At 36.5% G+C, this 22,308-nt stretch overlaps 1 protein-coding gene across 3 annotated transcripts in view; it reads left to right on the forward strand.

Annotated features, from left to right (window-relative positions):
* Positions 1 to 22,308, forward strand: part of MID2 (midline 2) — a 159,273-nt gene that overhangs the window by 134,506 nt on the left and 2,459 nt on the right. For all 3 annotated transcript variants that reach the window (XM_036271211.1, XM_036271212.1, XM_036271210.1), the window contains exons 6-8: positions 15,082 to 15,209; positions 16,292 to 16,435; positions 21,682 to 21,843. In XM_036271211.1, the coding sequence (XP_036127104.1) occupies positions 15,082 to 15,209; positions 16,292 to 16,435; positions 21,682 to 21,843 (434 nt within the window). The remainder of the gene's footprint in view (positions 1 to 15,081; positions 15,210 to 16,291; positions 16,436 to 21,681; positions 21,844 to 22,308) is intronic.

Raw genomic sequence — 22,308 nt, forward strand, 5'->3', positions numbered from 1 at the left:
AGAATATCAGCCACCACCCCTGGGAGTGGGGCCAGCCACTTTTGTATCTTCACCCTTCCTACCAGTCTTGATGTGGCTTCTGTAAATCTTTGATTACAAGACTTATCTTTATGTAATCTTCTGTTGATTATTCAGGATGATTGTTCTATAATTTAGTTGTAATTCCAGTTTGGTCCTGAGAGGAGGTGAGTGTACCCTCCACCTACTCTGCCACCTTCTTGAATCTGCTGTTGTGTTTTTGTTTTTTTTTTTTTTCTATCTTAGACATTAACAATTAAATTTGCAAATTTGGAAAATTTTTAACTGTCATTTCTTCAAATGGTTTTTATGTCAATGCCTTCCTCTTTTATGGGGACTCCACTTACATATACATTAGCTGCTTGAAGTTGTCCTCAGCTTACTGATATTCTTTCTATTTAGTTTTTGTCTCTTCTTTTCTGTGTGTTTCATTTTGGTAATTTCTAATGATATGTCTTCAAATTGACTAACCTTTTCTTCTGTGTTAGCTAATCTGCATTTAATCTTTCCAGTGTATTTTTCTTCTCAGATACCATAGTTTTCATCTGTAGAAGTTCAATTAGAGTATATTTTTATTCTTCTATATGTCTACTTAACACATTTAGCCTTTTTTCTAGCTTTTGTAAATGTGATAAAGTTATAAAAGTTTTAATGTGTAATTCTAACACTGATAGCAGTTCTGAGTCCATTTCAACCAGTTGCTGTTTCTCCTCATTATTATTGTATTTTCTTGATTCTTTGCATGTCTGGTAATATTCAATGGAATGCCATATATTGTCAATGTTATCTTATTGTGTTCTATGTATTCTTGTATTTCTATAAATAATTTTAAGCTTTATTTTGAGACACAATTAAGTTAACTAAAAACAGCTTGATCCTTTTGGGTCTTGCTTTTAAGACTTGTTAGGTGTGATTAGAGCATTGTTTAATTTAGGGGAAATTGTTTCTCATCACTCACGCAAGACCCTTTTGAGTACTCTATCAAGTGCCCCATGAATCATGAGATTTTCCAGTCTGGTTCTTAGGAACAGATACTATTCCTGACCCTGTGTAAGCACCAGGAATTGTTCCTTCAAATCTTTTTCAGTGGCTCTTTAACTGGCACTGGGCAGTTTCTTCACATACATGTATTGATCAGTATTTTGTTGAATACTAGAGGGAAAACCCTCTGAAGTCTCCAGAATACTCTCTGTGCAGCTTTCTTCTCTCTAGTACTCTGCCCTGTGAACTCTACCCAACTTAATCTCCTTGGATTCTCAGCTCTATGCTCTTAATTAGGGATGCTATTGGACTCTGCCTGATTTCTCCTTCATGTAGCATTTTAGAAAAATATTTTTTTTATTGATTTTAAAGAAAGAGAAAGGGAGAAGAAGAAAGAGATAGAAACATTGATGAGCGAGAACATCGATTGGCTGCCTCCTGAACGCCCTCCACTGGGGATCAAACCCACAACCCGGGCTTGCACCCTGAATGGAAATTTAATCAGGACCTGTCAGTCCATGGGACAATGCTCAATGCATTGAGCCACACCGGCCAGTCTCCTTCATGTAGCATTTACTCCCTTGTTTTTGTTGGGGCAAATTTTCTCATAGCTTCTTAAGAAAGAATGCATTGGAAGTAAAATTTTGAAAACTTTTTGTTTAAAAATATTTAAAATTTATTTTACATTTGATAGGTTGAAAGTATATGTTTCTTGTAATTTTGAAGGCATAGCTTATTGTCTCCTAATTTCCAGTGTTGTATTGAGACGTCCACTGCTACTTTAATTCCTGATGTTTCAAATATGAGTTACATTTTAAAATCTGAAGCTTTTAAGGTCTTATCTTTAATTTAGTTTTTTTTTTTTTTTTTCTGAAATTTCATAGAGATATGCCTTGGTATGAGTCTTTTATCATTCATTTTTAACAAGCACTATCAAAAATGGTGCTAATGTATTTTTTAAATCTGAAAACTAATGACATTCACTACTGAGAACTTTTCTTGTGTTATTCACTAATTATTTCCTCTATTTATTTTCTCTCTCCTCTCTTTCTGGGACTCTAATTAGTCAGATGGTGGACACCCTAGATTTTTCATCTAATTTTTAAAATCTTTTGTTTTCGAAAGGAGAAACATCTGTAACAAAAATAAATGAATTACTAAAAAATAAAATAAAATAAAATATTTTGTTTTCTATTTTTTATGACTTTGTCTTCTTGTTCTATTACCTAAGATATCTCCTTAATTCTTCATCTAATATGTTAAAATTTTAATATCAGCATTTATATTTTTATTTATAGGAGCTGTGTCGAACCTTTTTTTTTTTTTTTTTTTTTTTTTTTTTTAGTATTGTGTCCTTGTTTTATGGATACAGATTTCATGGTTATCTTCCTGAGGATATTAAAATAATTTTAAATTTTCTTCTAAACTTTGCATTGATTTAGTTTCCTCCAAGTTCCTTTCCTCTGTTAGGATTTTTTGTTTTTGTTTTTGTTTCTGTCTCTCTCTAATGTCTGGTAAGCTTTTGGCTGCCTGTTTGAATTTAAGCACTTAAAGGTGACTGGAAGATCTGGGGGGATGGAAATAGTTAGTTTCTTGGTGAACTTTGCTATAAGATTATAAGACAGATTGCTAGACATTTGTTAAGGAGAAGCTAAGTTTCAGTTTTGTATAGACATTTATTAAGGAGAAGCTAAGTTTCAGTTTTGTAGGTGCTTTCTCTTAGGTCAGTTTTCCCTGGAAGTAATCCAACAATCTCTTGCTTCTGGTGGAGGATTAAGGGTATAAGCCTGACTGCCATCATTCTGGGAGACAAGCAGGAAAATAAAGCTAAGGGCTTTTAAACTGCTTTTACTATAGTGTGAAAGCTCTGCAGAAAGTAAACCTCACATCTTCTGCCAGAGAGGGAGGGGTAGTCTCTGATGAGTGGATCTTGGAGTCTAGCTATTCCTCATGCAAACTTTCAGCTGTTTGTGACACTAAATCAGCTTGATGTTGTTGGCTTTCTGATCCAGCTTTTTCTGGTCTGTTGTTGGTTGCCACTCATCCATTCCTTTCTAGCTTCCAAACATTTGTTGACAATCTCTTACATGATGGCATCTATTTTTTTCATTGTCTCTGTGGATTTTTAATGTTTTATTCTTTTCCTGTCATTTCAGTGGGCTTTCATGAGAGCAGAGATAAAACATATTTAAAACATTCTATTTAATCATCCCCATTTGTTCTTCAACTCTGAAATGTCTTCTGCCACTACCACACTATTGAAAGTGTTCTTTCCAAAGTCACCAAATGAATGCTTTGTCGCTAAATATAATAAACATTCCTTTGTTTTGTGTTACTATTTTATCTTACTTGCTCTCTCAGTAGCATGTGTCCCTATAGACCATTTTTACTTGAAATTTCTTTGCCTTAGCTTCCATAGACACTCCTGGGTTTCTTCCTACCTCTATGATTTCTTTTGTGAGCATCTCTTCCTTGACTCATTCCTTTAATACTGTAGTTCTTTGTGATTCTGTATTAGGCTATTTTCTTCTCTCACTACACATTCACCCTATTGTAAATTTGTAGCTCCTAGCACTTCAATTGCCACCCAAATGTCGATAGTTCCTAACTTTCTACCTAAATCTTCTTTTCATGGGTTCAGGTATAGCCTATGGAGTAGATGCAATAGATGGCTATCTATTCAGTATGTTTTCAGAATTATCTACCCAACTTAAATATATTTCTCACTGACCTCTCATAGGGTCTGAAATCCTTCTCTACCTTTATTCATTGTAGTGTATTCAGGACCAAGACTTTAGTTAAAATGAAATTATTGCTGAGAGAGTTATTCCTCCCCCTTTATAAATGATACTTATTATACAACCACTAATAGAGATCAAAGCCTTGAGAGATAGTTAATGTTGTGTTTTGCTTAAACATAGAAACACAGACACACACACACACACTCACCCCCCCCACACACACACACACATGTACCCTAATGTCATCCATAACCTTCCAGCTACTGTTAATATTAGAAATTATATCATCTGCAAATAATGACTCAGGAAAGTAAGACTTGACAGTGGTGTTTAACGTAGGTCCTCCCATGCTCATTCAAACCCAGTAGAGGGAGCCACAAACAACAGAACACCAACACCCTAAGGGAAAATATGCCAGGCTCCAAAACCCACTGAGATAGACAAAATGGTGAAACAAATCACAAATGAAAGAAGAAGAGAACTGTACAGAAGATGAGATAAATAAGGTGCAGTTAAGCAAGTTATCAGAGGTAGAGTTCAGAGCCATGATCTTGAGGAAGCTCAACAGCATGAGTAAGGACATCAACACCATGAGTAAAGATATGGAAACATTGAAAATCAACCAATTGAAAATGAAAAACCACCAAGAAGAAATGAAGAGTGGCATAGCAGAAATAAAGAACACATTGGAAGGATTAAACAGCAGAGTAGAGGAAGCTTAAAACCGCATCAGTGAGTTAGAAGATAGGATAGAATAAATCAATCAATCAGAAAACCAAAAGGAAAAAACAATTAAAAAACAGGAAGATGGCTTAAGAGAACTGTGGGACAACTGGAAACTTAATAACATTTGCATCATAGGAGTCCCCGAAGAAGAAGAAAATGAGCAAGGGTTAGAGAATATATTCAAATAAATAGTGAGAGAAAAATTCCCTAATTTGGTGAAGGGAGAAGGCATTCAAGTTCAAGAAGCACAGAGAGTTCCAAGTAAGAAGAACCCAAACAGGCCCACACCAAGACACATAGTAATTAAAATGCCAAAAATTAAAGACAAAGAGAGAATCCTAACGGCAGCAAGAGATAAGCAACAGGTTACCTACAAAGAAAACCCCATTAGGCTATCAGCTGACTTCTCAACAGAAACACTACAGGCCAGAAGGGAATCACATGAAGTAATCAAGGTCATGAAAAACAAGGATCTGAATGCAAGACTACTCTATCCAGCAAAATAGAAGGTCAAATAAAGAGCTTCCCAGACAAAAAAAAAAAAATTAAAAAAAAAAGGCTAAGAGAATATACTAGCACCAAACAAGCACTGCAAGAAATGTTAGAAGGACTGCTGTAATTAGTCAAAAAAATAGGAAGAAAAATAGAATCAAACTAAACAAAAATGGCAATAAATAAGTACATATCAATTATCACCTTAAGTGTAAGTGGATTGAATGCTCCGATAAAAAGACACAGAGTAGCTGATTGGATAAAAATGCATGACTTACATATATGTTGTTTACAAGAGACCCACCTCACAACAAAAGACTCACGTAGGTTGAAAGTGAAGGAATGGAAAAAAATCTTCCAAGCAAAGAGAACGGAAAAAGAAGCAGGGGAGCAATACTCATATCTGATAAAATAGATTTCAAAATTAAGGCCATAACTAGAGACAAAGAAGTCCACTACATAATATTAAAGGATCTGTCCAACAGGAACATATAACCTTGGTAAACATATATGCACCCAATATAGGAGCACCAAAATATTTGTTTAACTCCTCATCCCCTTACAACTAGTTTACCATAAACTTTCCCCTCTGGATTTCCTACATTCAATTTCTCTTCCCTCCACTCTAACCTGCATGCTGTTGCCAATTTAATGTGTCTTTTCATTCTGTCATTTTCGTGCTCAAGGAACTTCATTGACTCTGATTCAGAAGGTCTAGTGTAGGCTCTAAACATATGTGTTTTGTTCAAAGCTCCTTGAGATATTTCTAATGTGTAACCATAGTTAAGAATTGCCAAACTATGTAAAAATATACCTATTTTTTTAAAGTACATTTATTGGGTGATATTGGTTCACAAAACCATATAGGCTTCAACTCAACAAAACATCATCTGCACTCTGTATCATGCACCCATTGCCCAAAGTCCCTTTCAGTTTCCCATTTGTCCACTTCCACCAACCCCACTCTCTTTCCCTCCAGCCATCACCATACTGTTGTCTGTGTGTTTTATATTTTTCTTAATCCCTTTACTTTCTTTCATCTAGCTCCCCAACTCCCCCCTGACAGCTGTCAGTCTGTACTATATAACCATGCCTCTGTTAATATTTGCTTGTTAGTTTATTTTGTTCATTAGATTCCACATATAAGTGAGATTATATGGTATTTGTCATTCTCTGACTGACTTATTTCATTTAGATTAATAATATCCAGGTACATTCATGCTGTCACAAAAGGTAAGATTTCCTTCTTAGTTATGACCAAGTAGTATTTCATTCTGTAAATGTACCACAGCTTTTTTTTTAATCTACTCATCTACTGATGAACACTTGGGCCATTTCTAAATCTTGGCTATTATAAATAATGCTGCAGCAAACATAGGGGTGCATATATTCTTTCAAATTAGTGTTTCAGGTATCTTCGGATATATTCTTGGAAATGAGATTGCTGGATCAAAAAGTAGTTCCATTTTTAATTTTTTGAGAAAACTCCATACTGTTTTCTACAATGGTGGCACCAATCTGCATTCCAACATCAATAGTACTTGAGGATTCCCTTTTCTTCATATCCTGGCCAGCACTTGTTTGTTGATTTATTGATAATAGCCATTCTGACAGACATGAGGTGATACCTCATTGTGGTTTAATTTGCATATCTCTGGTAATTAGTGATGTTGAGCATCTTTTTATATGTCTATTGACCATCTGTACATACTCTTGGAGAAGGGTCTATTTAGGGCTTTTGTCCATTTTTTAATTGTTGTTTGTCTTGGTGTTGAGTTGTATATGTTTTTTATATATTTTGGAAATTAACTCCCTATCATCTGTATCATTGGCAATTATGTTCTCCCATTCAGTGGGTTCTCTGTTCATTTGTTGATGATTACTTTTGCTGTGCAAAAGCTTTTTAGTTTGATGAGGTCCCATTTGTTAATTTTTTAAATGTTTCCTTTCTCCAAAGAGATATATGGGCAAACATATTGCTACGAGAAATGTCTGAAATTTTACTGCCTATTTTTTCTTCTAGGATTTTTATGGTTTCACAACTTATATTTAAATCTTTAATCCATTTTGAGTTTATTCTTGTGTATGGTGTATGAAGACGGTCTAGTTTCATTTTTTGCTTGTATCTGTTCAATTTTCCCAACACCATTTATTTATTTTTGTTAATCTTCATCCAAGGATATTTTTCTTTATTGAATTTATTTTTTATTTTAAAACATATTTTTTCTTTATTGATTTTAGAGAGAAAGGAAGAGGGAGGGAGAGATAGAAACCCTGACGAGAGAAAGCATTGATTGGCCACCTCCTACATGCCCCACACTGGGGATTTGGCCCACAACCTGGTCATGTGCCATGACTGGGAATTGAACCAGCGACCTCTTGGTGCATGGGTCAACACTCAACCACTGAGCCATACCAGCCGGGCACACCAGAGATACTTTTCCATTGATTATTAGATTGAGTGGAAAGGAGGAAGAGAGGAGGAGGAGAGAGAGAGAAAAACATTGATGTGAGAGAGACACATCAATTGGTTGCCTCCTGCATGACCCTAACCTGTGCTAGTGATTGAACCTGCAACCCTTGACCAGAAATCAAACACACGACCCTTCAATCTGTGAGCCAATGTTGTTACTGCTGAGCCAATCCAGCCAGGGCCCCAACACCATTTATTGAAGAGACTACCTTTACCCCATTGTATGTTCTTGCCTCCTTTGTCAAGTATTAATTGATCATAAAGATGTGGGTTTATTTTTGGGCTCTCTATTCTGTTCCATTAACCTATATGCCTGTCCTTTTGCCAATACAGTGCTGTTTTGATTACTATGACCTTGTAGTATAGTTTGATATAAGCTAGTGTGATGCTTTCAACTGTTCTTCTTTCTCAAGATTGTTATGTTTATTTGAGGTCTTCTGTGGTTCCATATAAATTTTTGAAATATTTATTCTAGTTGTGTGAGATGTGTCATTGGTATTTTAGTAGGAATTGTGTTGAATCTGTAATTGTTTTGGGTAATATGGACATTTTAATAATGCTAATTTTTCCTATCCATGAACATGGTACATGCTTTCATTTATTTGTATCTTTCTCAATTACTTTCTTTACTATCTTATAATTTTCCAAATACAGGTCCTTTACCTCCGTCGTTAAATTATTTCTAGGTATTTTATTATTATTATTATTATTATTATTATTATTTTGGTTGCAGTAGTAAATAGGATTGTTTTATTTGTTTTCCTTTCTGATAGTTTGTTCTTAGTGTATAAAAATGTCACTGATTTGTGAATATTAATTTGGTATTCTGCTACTTTGCTGAATTTATATATTATATCTAGTAGAGTTTTGGTGGACTCTTTATTGGTTTCTATATACAATGATATACAATATCATGTTATCTGCAAATAATGACAATTTTACTTTCTCCTTTCCAATTTGGATGCCTTTTACTTATTCTTCTGCTCTAGGTGCTGTGGCTAGTACTATATTGAATAAGAGTGGTGAAAGTGGACATCCCTGTCTTGATCCCGATCTTAGGGGAAACTTGCAGTTTTTGCAAACTGAGTATGATGGTGGCTGTGTGTTTGTCATATATGGTCTTTTTTATGTTGAGGTATGATCCTTCTATTTCCACGTTGCTGAGAGTTTTAATCATAAATGGGTGCTGGGTTTTATCAAATGATTTTTCTGCATCCATTGATATGATGATGTGATTTTTATCCTTCATTTTGTTTATGTAGTGTATCACATTTATTGATTTGTGAATACCACATCAACCTTGCATCCTTGGAATAAATCACACTTGATCATGTTGTATGATCTTTTTAATGTATTGCTAAATCTGGTTTGCTAATATTTGTTGAGGATTTTAGCATCTATTTTCATCAGTCACTTTGGCCAATAATTGTTTTTCTCTGTAGTGTCTTTATCTGGTTTTCAAATTACAATAATGCTGGCCTTGTAAAAAGAGCTTAGAAGATTTCCTTCCTCTTGAATTTTTTTGGAATAATTTGAGAAGGATAGGTGTTAGTTCTTCTTTGAATGTGTGGTAGAATTATGCTGTGAAGCCATCCAGTCCAGGACTTTTGGTTCCCTGGAAGTTTTTTGTTTTTGTTTTTGTTTTTTATTACTGCTTCATTTTCACTAGTTGTATTCTGTCTATCCAGATTCTCTGATCCTTTCTGATTCAGTTTTTGAAGATTGTACATTTCTAATAATCCATCCATTTCATCCAGATTGTCCAATAAGGCATAGTTATTTGTAATATTTTTTTACATTTTTTTTGTATTTCTTTGGTATCAGTTTTTACTTCTCTTATTTAATTTCTGATTTTATTTATTTGTGTTCTCTCCCTTTTCTTTATGAGTCTGGTTAAAGGCTTATCAATTTTTGTTTATCTTTTCAAAGAACCAGTTCTTGGTTTCATTGATCTTTTGTATTGTTTATTTAGTCTCTATGTCATTTATTTTGCTTTAATCTTTATGATTTCCTTTCTTCTAATTACCCTGGATTTTGTGTGTTATTATTTTTTTAGTTCTATTCAATGTAGGGTTAGATATTTTATTTGAGATTTTTCTTTCTTCTTGAGGTTTGCCTGTAATGCTAAGGACTTCCCTCTCAGGACTGCATTCACTGTGTCCCATAGATTTTGGGTTGCTCTGTGTTCATTTTTATTATTCTCCAGGTAACTTTTGATTTCTTCCTTGATCTTATTGTTAATCAATTCATTGTTTAATAATATGTCATTAAACCTCCATGTGTTTTAATGTTTTTAAGTTTTTATTGTAATTGATTTTTAGTTTCATACCATTATGGTCAGAGAAGATGATTAATATTATTTCAATCTTCTTGAATTTATTAAGACTTATTCTGCATTCTAACATGTGGTCTATCTTTGAGAATGTTCCATGTGCGCTTGAGAAGAATGTGTATTTTGTTTCTTTATCAATTAAATTCACCCGATCCAGTATGTCATTTTAGGTCGCTGTTGCTTTGTTGATTATTTGTCTGGAAGATCTATGCACTGATTTTAGTTGGGTGTTAAAATCCCCTACTATGACTGTATTGCTGTAGATATCTCCCTTAGTGTTCATTTTCTTCATATATTTAAGTGATCCTATGTTGGGTGCATATATGTTTACAAGGATTATATCCTCTTGTTGGAATGATCCATTTAGTTATTTAGTGACCTTCTTTGTCTTTTGTTATGGCTTTTGTTTTGAAGTCCATTTTGTCTGATATAAGTATTGCTACTCTAGCTTTTTAAAAATTTTCATTTGCATGCCTTCATTTTTGGTCTGTATGTATCTTTCATTCTGAGTGGGTCTCTTCTAGACAACATATGTATGGGTCATATAGTTTTGTTATTTGTTTAATCCATTCAGCTACCCTATGTCTTTTGATTGGAACATTGAATCCATTTACATTTAAGGTTGTTATTGATAGGTACTTGGTTGTAGGCACTTGCTTTTCATCATTTTGAACACTTCATGCCAGTCTCTTCTGTCCTGAAGTGTTTCTGTTGAGAAATCAGCTGACAGCCTAGTGGGAGATCCCTTGTTAACTGTTTCTCTTACTGCATTTAAAATTTTTTCTTCGTCTTTAACCTTTGACATTTTAATTATGATGTGTCTTGGTATGGCTTCTTTAGGTTTGTCTTTATTGGTCTTTCTGAGCTTCCTGGTGTGACTTTTTTCACCAGGTTAGGGAAATTCTTAGTTGTTATTTCTTCAAATATGTTACTGATCCCTTGCTCACTCTCTTCTCCTTTAGGTACCCCTATCATGCAGTTATTGTAATTCTTGATGTTGTACCAGAGGTTCCTTAGACTTTCCTCATTTTAAAAATGATCTTTTCTTTTAGATGTTCTGCTTGCTGTTATCATGTCCTCTAAATTTCTGATTCTGTCCTCTGCTTTATCTAACCTGCTTTTGATTCCTTCTCATGTATTCTTTATTTCAGGCACTGTATTCTTCATTTCTGACTGTTTCTTTTATATGATTTCTGTATCCTTTTTAATTCTTAATATCTCTTTGTTTAATTTCTCACTGAGATCATCCATTCTTCCCCTAATGTCCTTGAACATTCTTATAACCATTGTTTTAAACTCTGCATTTGGTACCTTGGTTGCTTCCATTTAATTTAATTATTTTCTAGGTTTTTTACTTGTTCTTTTATTGGAGGCATATTTTTTGTCTCTTTGTATTATGCAGATCTGCTATGATTCCCAAACTTTTTTAAAAAACAATTTTTTTATTGATATTAGAGAGAGGAAGGGAGAGGGAGAGAGAGATAGAAACATCAATGAGAGAGAACATTGATTGGTCGCCTCCTGCATGCCCCCAACTGGGGATCAGGCCCACAGCCTGGGCATTTACCCTGACCGGGAATTGAACTGGCAACTTCTTTGTGCATGGGTTGACACTCAACCACTGGGCCATACCCTCCAGAGTGATTCCCAAACTTTTTATGATGGCTTTGTGATGTACATATCTTGTTGAGCTCAGTGGCACAATCTTACAGATCATCTGAGCTCAGTGCTCCAAGAATGTTTCTTGTGTATTATGTGCACCCTCCTGTTGTAGTTGAGCCTTGAATGCTTTTGGCCTTTTCGTGGGTGGAGTTAACCTTTCAGACTGGCTGACTATAAGGATAAACCTCAATCACCATGTATGAGTCACTATGTAGGGGCTGCCCCCTGCCCCTCAAGGTATAATTGTTCTCAGCAGGGTCTGGTGCCTGCCAGAATTTGCTTTTTGGTATGCCACTTGTGTGGCTAGTTGATTTGAGCTCTGGTATGGTCTGAAGTCCACCACTGGTTGTGCTGGTTCTAGATCCACTTGGGAAGGGTTCAGGTAGGGGTCAATGTCAGACATTGTGTGTAACCAGTTTGGGCTACCTGTCCGGAGCTACCATGCTCTTCACTGTTTGTGGTTGTGTCTACTCAGCCTAGGTATGGATGGGAGGGGCCAACCTGTGTACAATGGTCAGCTTCCTCCAGCTTAGAGCTGGGGGAAGATCTACAAAAGATCCAAGGCTCCATAACATCTATCTCTACCTGTCAGCTACTCTGCCTCCCCTTGAATTTGCCTAATTTTCCTCCACAGCCTTCCTATAAAAGATTGTAGAGTAGGCCCAGGCTGGCTATACCCAAAGACCCTTCCAAAGGTCACAAGTTCAGTAGCTGAGGCTACTGGGGTCAGGAGGATGGGGCTAGTGAGTTCCTTATGCAGGGGCTCCATGGTCACGGAATCAATGATGGGAAAGTGACCCCTAGTTCAGAGCCATACCACTCAATCTCTGCCAGAGTCTCCAACTCTATCTCCCTCAGGAGGAGCACATCACAGTTTCAGGTCCATTAGAGCCAACCATCTCCTCTACAGGAGCAAGCTTAGCAGGGTGGAGCCACCGGGGCACAGGAGGAGAGATCTAAAGAGTCTCCCTTTGGGGTTGGTGGGAGCCATTCCAACAGGGATGGGCCAAGTACTTTGTCCTGGTCCAAGACAATAACGTCTAATGGAGACACACTCCAAATGTCCCAGCTCTGAGCAACACGCCCTTTCGTACCTCAAAAAACTGAGCTCAGTAGGGTGGGGCCACCAGAACTTGGGAGGGCAGATCTAAACTGTCTTCTGTTGGTGGTGGTGCCAGCAAGCCTATAGGATGGGGACAGGCACATCTCCCCCTTCCCGGCAAGAACCTTCAAATTAGATGTGCACCAAAGATCTCAGCTCTGAGTAGCCTTTAGTCTACCCATGTGACTGAGCTAAGCAAGGTAGGAAACCTGTCTACCAGAAAAGCAGGTCAAATGAATTTCCCGTTGGGAAATAGTACAGGCTAAGCTTTCAGGGGCTAAGTGTGGCCCCCTACCCCGAAATAGCTACACAACGCAGTATCTGTCCATCTGATTCCCAGACAAAACCCTCCCCAGAAAATGCACTCTTAAAGTCCCAGCTCTGTGTGGCACCTTGATTCCCATATGAAACTGAACTCTGCAGGGTAGGGCCACAGAGTCGTAGGGAAGGCCCAGTGATTCAACTGGTATGTGTGGAGGGGGTGCCAGCTGTGTACTAGAGATGAGAAAGAAATGTCCACTTTCTAAAGCTAAACAGTTCAATCACTGTCTCCACCAAGAGTTTCTCCAGAAAAAGAGCACCCTGCAGTTCCCTGCTGAGTGCTGTCTGCAGACCATTCTGCAGGACCTGAGCATGGCTAAATGGTGTCACCAGTAGTTGAAGGACCAGGCAGTGCACTCCCCAATATGGTGCTGTAAACAACAAGTGTGCTCGAACCTGGGAAGGTGGCATCTGAGTCTCTAGTAGACTCCCTTCTTTCCAAGATGGATTGAATCTGCAGTGATTTTCTCCACCAGATGCTATGCAGGATCCTCTTCTCATCTCTGTTGCTCTGGGTTGAGGGTCCCGGCATAGCACTGATACCCTATGCTCCTGAGGAGAGGGTTTTGCAGCCAAGATATCCCTCTAGCTTCTCAGTCTTTTCTGATTCTCTACCCTTTTTACCAGTCTTTTTGTGGCTTCTTCTGTAAATTCTTGATTATACTATTTCAGTTTAGCTAGGCTTCAGTTGGTTATTCAGGTTGATTGCTTTATAGTTTAGCTATAAATCTCGTTTGACACCAGGAGCATGTGAGTATAGCTTCCACATACTCTGCAGCCATCTTGGAATCCATGCCTACATTTTTTTAAAGGAACTGTCTTAGCCCTGGCCAGTTTGGCTCAGCGGTTAGAGCACCAGTCTGTGGTCCAGAGAGACCCGGGTTCCATTCCCAGTAAGGGCATGTACCTCGGTTGCAGTTTGTCCCTGTCCCAGGTTGTGTTGTGCGGGTGGCAACCACTCGATGTGTCCCTTTCACGTCGATGTTTGTCTCTCTCTCTCTCTCTTCCACTCTATCTGAGCAAAATATGGAAAAATGTCCTCGGGTGAAGATTAAAAAAAAAGGAACTGTCTTTAATGATTTAAGGGTATATAGCTGAGAAGCCAATGAATGTAGGTTTAGTTATATTTTATATTTCTTTTTTTCTTTGATCCTTACTGGTTGTGTAACCTCGGGAAAGTTATTTAATCTTTCTATATGTCAACTTTCTCATTTACAAAATGGAAATAACATTTACTACCCAGGGTTATGGTAAGGAATAAATTAGATAATGTATGTAAAGTATGTATGTATATATATGTATGTAAAGTGTGTGTGTATGTATGTATGTATGTAAAAATGCTCAATAAATTTTAGCAGTTGTGTTGTTGTTAGTCATTCAGTTATTCATTCAGCAATTATTTATTCACCCTGTGTCCAACACTGTTAGGGACCATGGAAAATATAAGGTACAAAATATGAACTCTGCTCCTGAGATGGTTAGAATTATTTGAGGAGATGAATCTAGTATAATATTATGCAATTAGAGGATAATACAATTAAATGTAAATGTTATTAAAGATCAAATAAAGTATAGTATTTAGGGGAAGGCTTTAAGTCAGCTCTAGTGTATTGGCTTCTTGATTAGCATAAAAAATGCATGGAGAGAAAAAATATCTCTCAAACTGCTCTTACCAAGCCTTCAGAGGTATAGTTTTGATGCCATCTACCAGATGGAAATTGATGCAGAGGGGGCAAAAATCCTGTATTTACTTCTCAAAATAAGACAGAATGGGGAATGTGTTTGAGAGGTGAACATATGTGAATAAATATGATATAACCCTTAATTGGTTCCCGATGATTAACATTTAAATGGTTTCCATTGGCAAAGCATAGTTATATTTTTTACTTAAAGAATCAAACTGTAGCCCAGTCAGTGTGGCTCAGTGGATTGAGCATTGTCCCATGGACTGAGAGGTTTCGGTTTGATTCCCGGTCAGAGCATATGCCTGGGTTGTGGGCTTGATCCCCAATAGGGGGTGTGCAGGAGGCAGCCAATTGATGTGCATCTATGTTTCTATCTCTCTCTCCATTCCTCTCTCTAAAAAATCAATAAAAACATATAAAAATGTTTTAAAAAAAAGAATCAAACCTTACAAATCATTTATTTCCACCTTGTTAAACAAGAAATCAAACACTGAATAAGGATTGCAAACTGATTTTGAGCTATATTGATGTACTTTTTTCTTTTGCAGGGTCGCTATGGCAACTGCATCTTCTCAAGTTCTGATTCCAGACATCAATTTTAATGATGCCTTTGAAAACTTTGCTTTAGATTTTTCCAGAGAAAAGAAATTGCTTGAGGGGCTAGATTATTTAACAGGTGTGAAAATACTGTACTTCCTTTCCCATTTACATTATTTCTGTTGGTGTGTTTAAATTTTAAAATCTGAAAAGGACAATATAATGAAAATGCTTTTATAACCTATAAAATTATACATATGTCTTTTTAGATAGAACACATTTTACTTCATGGAACAGAAAAGAATGGTTATTTGTCAAGTATTTCTGGGGCAGAATAGGTATACTATCCATACTTAAAGGTAAAAAAAACAAGGAAGATGCTGATGGATGTCTGCTTTTGAGCCTATTAGTAATATATTGTTACTTGTTATGTGGTACAACTCAGGTAGCAATTATGGAATATTAGAGAATGTCCCACATGGATACAGATATCACTCAAATGGTTTTAAGGAAACTTAAGAATTTGTAGATTAGGCAGAAAAATGTAAGAAATATCTGGCTTACAGACAATTTTCATAAATGAGGGAATGCAGCCAGCCTTATAAAAATGCTGGCTATATTCAATATTATTTAAATAATCATATCATGAGAAAAATATACACACATAATAACTTTGTATTTGTAGTTATTTTTGTTAATATATTAAAGTAACGGTCATTTATTGAATATCTATTTTATGCCAGATACTATTTATTAATTTTATGTCATAAGCCCTTGCAAAAAATCTATGATGTGATTATCATCCTTCTTATACAGATGAGGGAACACATACTATTTCGTACTTTGGAATACTGCTAAACGTACATAGTAAAACTTATTTTAAAATAAAAGTAATAGGTTAAAGGTCATGTAATAAGAAAACTGTGTGACCACTTTGGTCTAATATTTACATGTGTTTACAGACAGAGTAGACAATTGGTCATTCATCTCAATAACTTAGGCTTATATATTTGCCTTAATTATCTTTATCATTGAAGCAAAAGTGAGTTGGGGGAACTTGAGGTCTCAGCCCTTTGCTTCAGGTTCTATGGTATGTGAAATGTAAAGCTTCTTATTAAAATCTCACAATAATATGTTGGGTTGGGCAGAAAGAGTAATGATTGTGAAATTCCAGAACAGAAAGTGTGCTTTCCTTACCTTCTTTTCCACCTTTTTCTACAGCCCCAAATCCACCATCTATTCGAGAGGAACTCTGTACTGCCTCCCATGACACCATTACAGTCCACTGGATCTCAGATGATGAGTTCAGCATCAGCTCCTATGAGCTTCAGTACACCATATTCACTGGCCAGGCTAACTTCATCAGTAAGTCATGGTGTAGTTGGGGCCTGTGGCCAGAGATAAGGAAATGTAAGGAAGCAGTAAGCTGCTCAAGATTGGCCGGGGCGCCACGAGGCAAGTGTTTGTAAGACGTGTTAGGTTGTTTAGAACAGTGTTTTGTAGACAGTGTAAGCTCCCCCAGGGCATTGCAAAGGGTTTACTGAAGCATTGCCCATAAGCAAGTTGTGTATTTCCTTGCTGGACAGATACTTGGGCCACTCCCATTTGTTTATATAATCCTTAGCCTTTCTTCAGTTAATCCATGTTACTCTGCTCTCCCAAATCAGAACAAAGCTCATAATTCATTCCTGGGTAGCTAAACTACCATCATTGCTGATTGTATGTTTTCTTCCACTTCATTATCATGGTAAAATACATTATGTTCAAAGATTACTCCTTCCTTTACCATACCCATTTGTATCAGTGAATATAGTGACAAGCTTTCTGCCTTTGTCACTCTTCCCTTTACCCCTTCTCCCTTTCCTCCAAGAGTTACACCAAATATAAAAACTTATCTGTGAGCCACAAAATGAAAGATGTTCAAAAAGAAGTTGTTTAGCTTTCTTGTTATGGTTTCACCATCCGATTAATTGGAGCAAGACAGGGCACAGCAAGAACTTAACTCATTGATTGCCAGATAAAAGAGTTCGATGAGATGCAAGTTCCCCTCAATGCACTGGGGGAAAATGGAAATGAAAGCAGAATTAAAACTAGATTCAACACTGGAACTGATTCCAATCTTAAGGTTGCATCTGCATAGCTGAAAATTAGTATTTTATTTTACCTGTATGTTTGTGCTTCGGTTTCTAACTACATAGGCTTAAATGAGAGGCATTTTTTCAGTGAAACACTCCTGATAGGCTTCCTTTTTCTGAATTGTGACAATTCTGGGCCATATAGTGGGGTGGAGACATGAAAAGATATTTGGGGTTAATCTCTCGAAAACACTTGCCTCGTGCAGCTTCAACCTATGCCACTTGGCCCAGGTAGCTGTGATCTTGGGTGTTCCTGGGTGTTTCTTCAGTTTGTGAAGTCACAAACTCTAAGGCCTTCCCAACATGCTTTTCTTCACTTGTCTCTCTTGCTCTGGAAGGTCTTAGAGCTTGTCACTGCACTTCTTCTTCCAGATAGGAGGAGAACAGTTGAGAATAAATCCAAAAAGTGGCAAAGATCTATAAGCTATCATCTTTATTTTCAAAGATATATAGTCCTTTGTAAATAAAAGCTTAAAGGATAATTCTTAACAGCAATAGGATCACAGCATGTTAGAATTCGAAGGCACAACCTTAGAAGTCACCTAGTCTAATCTTCCGTTCTACCAGACACCTAGTAGATGATTATCTTGTCTCTGATTGAACATTTCCAGTGATGGATATCTCATTTCTAACAAAATAGCTCATTTAATTGTTGTGCAACTGTAAATACTCATCAGTGTTTCTTTATAAAAGGTCTAACTCTTTTTCCTAGTAAATAATAATAACAATAATTTACACATGTATTATATTTTGCCATTTACAAATACTCCCACATACATTATTTCATTTAGTGGTCATGAGTTCTTACCTAACCTTATGAAATAGATCATATTAATTCTATTTTATAGATGAAGAAACTGAGGCTCAAAATGAGTTGCCCAATGTCACAAAGCTATAAACTGATGGAGTCAAGTTTTAAACCCAAGCTTATCAGACTTCAAGCTTAATGTTCCTTATATTAAACTACAGCTACCAATTAGTTCTAGGCCTGCCATTTTATGCCTCGATAACAAACATAATCAATATTCCACATGACAGTTCTTCAGATAATTTTAGGTAATTCTCATGTCCCTTATAAATTTTCTCTTTTCAAGGCTAAACATGATCAGTTCTTTGAATTGCTTCTCATGTTTCAGACCCTTTACCATCCTGGTATTCTTTTTATGGACACAGTGTTGTTTGTCAAAATGCTTTATAAAATGTTCTGTCAAAAAAAAAAAAAAAGTGAATACACTCCAAAAGTAGTCTGATCAGTGCAGGTGATAGCTGGATTGTTTCTTTTGTATATTAGCTGATGCCCCCCTGCTCAGAACCGTTTTATATTATTTTATTTTATTTTTTAAACCAATAGCCATATTAATCACTGTGTCAGCTGAGCATATGGTCAGCTGACATCCCTAGGAATTTCAAATGCTATTCCTGTTCAATTGATTGTCTGAATGGAAATACACCTTAAATTCATCCCTATTACATTTTATCTGGTTAGCTTTGATTCCTCATTCCAGCCTGCAATATCCTTTTGAATCCAGTTTCCATTTTTTAGTACATTTACTTTCCCTCCTAACCTGCCTTCCATGTCTTCATCTGATCATTAATAGAAAAGTAGAATAGGACTGGGACAAGGGCAGCTCCTGAAGCAAAAAAAAAATACAGTGATCAAATAAACTGAAACTATTTTACTGGGAATAAGTATTCAACAAAGATTCAAGGTTCCAGTCCTACATGCCAGTCTGCCTGCCACTGTTGATTGAACCTCACTTCTGAGAGCTACTTTCCCATGAAGTTTTTCAACATTTTCTCTATTTTTAAACCACCTTTCTTTAGGGGGAGAATGGTATTAGAGACTAAGACCTGGAGACTAGAAATACACACATCTACCCATGTACGTATACATGTGAACACACATAAAGTATATATACACATATACTTAACATATGTGCACATATGTATGCACATACACATACATATATATTTTAAATAGTATGAGTACATATATATATATATATATATTTTTTTTTTTTTTTAATAGCATGAGCTTCTACTAATACTTCCAATTCCAGTCCATCCCCACAGTTTCATTTTAGCCTTCCCCCATTTCATATTTGTATTTTTCTACGTCCACAATGAGAACCCTGGCTCTTAACAACATTAATATATGCGCTCATGTGCTCACTCCTATACTATAACTACAAGAGTTATAGAATTTGCTACAAAACAAGCCAAACAATAGTTTAAGACTTGTTTGCAATTCTCCTGTCCCTATCCCGTTGATGTGGGTTTTTTTTTGTTTTTGTTTTTCATTTGAAATGCAGTTGGGTTCATTTGTTTTAGTTTGCCTTCAGTTTTAGTCCTCACTCTTTCCAATCTGATTGATTTCATTTTAATTAGTGAATTTATAAAACAACAACAGTTTTTTCAAAAGGGAAAACAGTACAAAAAAGGTATACTCAGAGATTTGTCATTCTCTCTCATATCCTTTTAATTCTGTTAGCCTACCCCCATCCCTTACAGGTAACCAACTTCATTATTTTCTGGTTTTTCCTTCCTGATGTTATTGTTGTTCTATAACTCTAGGCAAATGTATGTATATTTTCTTATTTGCATTTCTTTCTTGCAAAAAGGTAGCATATTATAAATATTCTCTTACATAATTTGCTTTATTCAGTTAATAATATAGCCTGGAAATCACTCCATATCAGTTCATAGAGATCTTTCTCATACATTTTTACGGTTTTATACTTCATTGTGAAGATTGTTTTATTTTTTGTTTTGCATTGTTAGAAGTATGTCTGGACGATCATATATTTCCCTCTTTGTATTTAAATTACATGTGCAGTTCATGACTGATACTATTCATTGGTATGTAGACAGTCAAAACCTCAAACATCATCCCTGACTCTTATCCTTTATTATCTTTTCCTAAGAACCACTGATCATTTCCACAAATTACACTTCTTTCTATAGCATATTTTTTGCCCTCCATTGTGCTTTTTTTTCTAGTTTTAATTTAAACTTTTTCTACCCATCCCCATAATTAATTATAAAACCCTCCTGATTAGATCACTTTTAAAAAACTCATTTTTTTTTTATTTTCAATCTCACTTGAACCCTTTACTACATACATCTGCACAGAAGTGACTAAATTCACCACTCATTTTTCTTGCCATTTCCTTTCCACCCTTTGGTATAATTGTGTTTAAAATCAGTAAAATGACTGAAAAAAAGATAACAGAAGAGATAAACATAGGTAATTCATAGACTAGAATGTTGATCCCTCTTTTATTAAAAGTTAGCCAAGCCCTGGCCAGTTTGGCTCAGCGGTTAGAGCATCGACCTGTGGACCAGAGAGTCCCAGGTTCAGTTCCCGCTAAGGGCACGTACCTCAGTTTCAGTTTGTCCCTGGCTGTGGTTGGGGTTGTGTGGGTGGCAACCACTCGGTGTGTCTCTCTCACATCGATGTTTCTTTCTCTCTCTTCCTCCCTCACTCCCTCCTGCTCTATCTGAATATAAATGCAAAAAAAAAAAGTTAGCCACATACATGTTTTTAATTGTGTATATTTTTCTCTGTTTAAGTCAATGTTTATGGTTTATGGTGTTTCAAAAAGCAGAAACTTAGATCTCTGAACCTTTTCCCTACTTGGGAAGAAAGAAGGTTCCAGACAGCAGTGTGTTTCTGGGCCACCCAACCTCAAATGAGTATTGGAATCAGAACCAGGAAGGGATAAAAGTGTAGTGTCAAGTGCTTTTGTTATTATGTCACCTCCTTGGCTTCCCTGTGATACCTTGGAGCCAGACTAGTCTTGGAAATAAGAGTGAGAATGGGGTAAGAGATTTGAGTCATAAGCCCTAAAAGAATAGCTACCTTACAGAGATAGCAAAACATTGTTATTCACCCTGTGACTTGTGATATAGTGGAGAAAACACTGGACTAGGATTAAAGAGACCAGGGTTCTTCTACTCTCAGCACCATCACCAGCTATCTGTGGCCTTGGGCAAGTCACTTTTCTTCTCTCCATCTCAGTTTTCCATTTGTGAAATGAGGGAAATACGATGTGTAGGTGTCCTTTCAGCTTTGAGATTCAATGTTCTTGTGCTCGGCACAGGACTGCTCTATTCATACAAGGCCAGATTCAGCTCTCAGAGAATTGAATCTTTGGAGTAAAGATATAGAGACTCCATAAAAGAGATAATTCTGTGATTTTGTAGAGTAGTTTTTCCTATATTATTTGGAAGATAAGTGAAGTAACCTAACTTTTGCTAGTGGTTACATTCAATTACCAGAAGCAAGGAACCAGGTATGAGCCTACCTCCATGGCAGGAAAGAAGCGAGGAGGTTCATCTCACTATGTCTTCCAGGACTCACAAGAAAACAAAATAAAATTCACTTTTGGGGTTCTTATGATGAATTTTCAGTGTGCTTCTCATCCTATTTCTTTTACCTGCTGGTTAATGTCCTTGTATTTCCCCATGTTACAGGCCTGTATAATTCGGTGGATAGCTGGATGATTGTGCCCAACATTAAGCAGAACCATTACACAGTGCACGGACTCCAGAGTGGGACACGCTACATCTTCATTGTTAAAGCTATAAACCAAGCAGGCAGCCGGAACAGTGAACCTACCCGACTAAAAACAAACAGTATGTTATGGTGATTCTGAAAGAAGACATCAGTTTTCCCCTCTGTGCCAGGAAGTACATAGCCTCAGCAGATATCAGAGGCCCTGGATGGAGGAGCTTTGCTGTTATAGTTTGTGCTTTTGTCAAGGGGTTTGTTCAAGGCTCTGGAAGATATGTGGAAAGAGATATACATAAAGTAGCTGGTGTCTTGGGGGAATATTAGTGAAGAATTTTTCTCTGCAGCCCATCCTCATGCTTGGGGAACAGCTGAGTAAAAGACTACTATAAACATTCAGTGCTTAACAATGGGGAAACATTCTGAGAAATAAACCATTAGGAAATTTAGTTGTGTGCAGACATCATTGAGTGTACTTACACAAACCCAGATGATATAGCCTACTGCACACCTAGGCTGTGTGGTATATCACTATCCTATATGTGCTCCATCATTGAGTGAAACGTTGTTTTGTGGAGCATGACTATATT

Source organism: Molossus molossus, unplaced genomic scaffold, assembly GCF_014108415.1.
Source record: "Molossus molossus isolate mMolMol1 unplaced genomic scaffold, mMolMol1.p scaffold_m16_p_2, whole genome shotgun sequence".
NCBI lineage: Eukaryota > Metazoa > Chordata > Mammalia > Chiroptera > Molossidae > Molossus > Molossus molossus.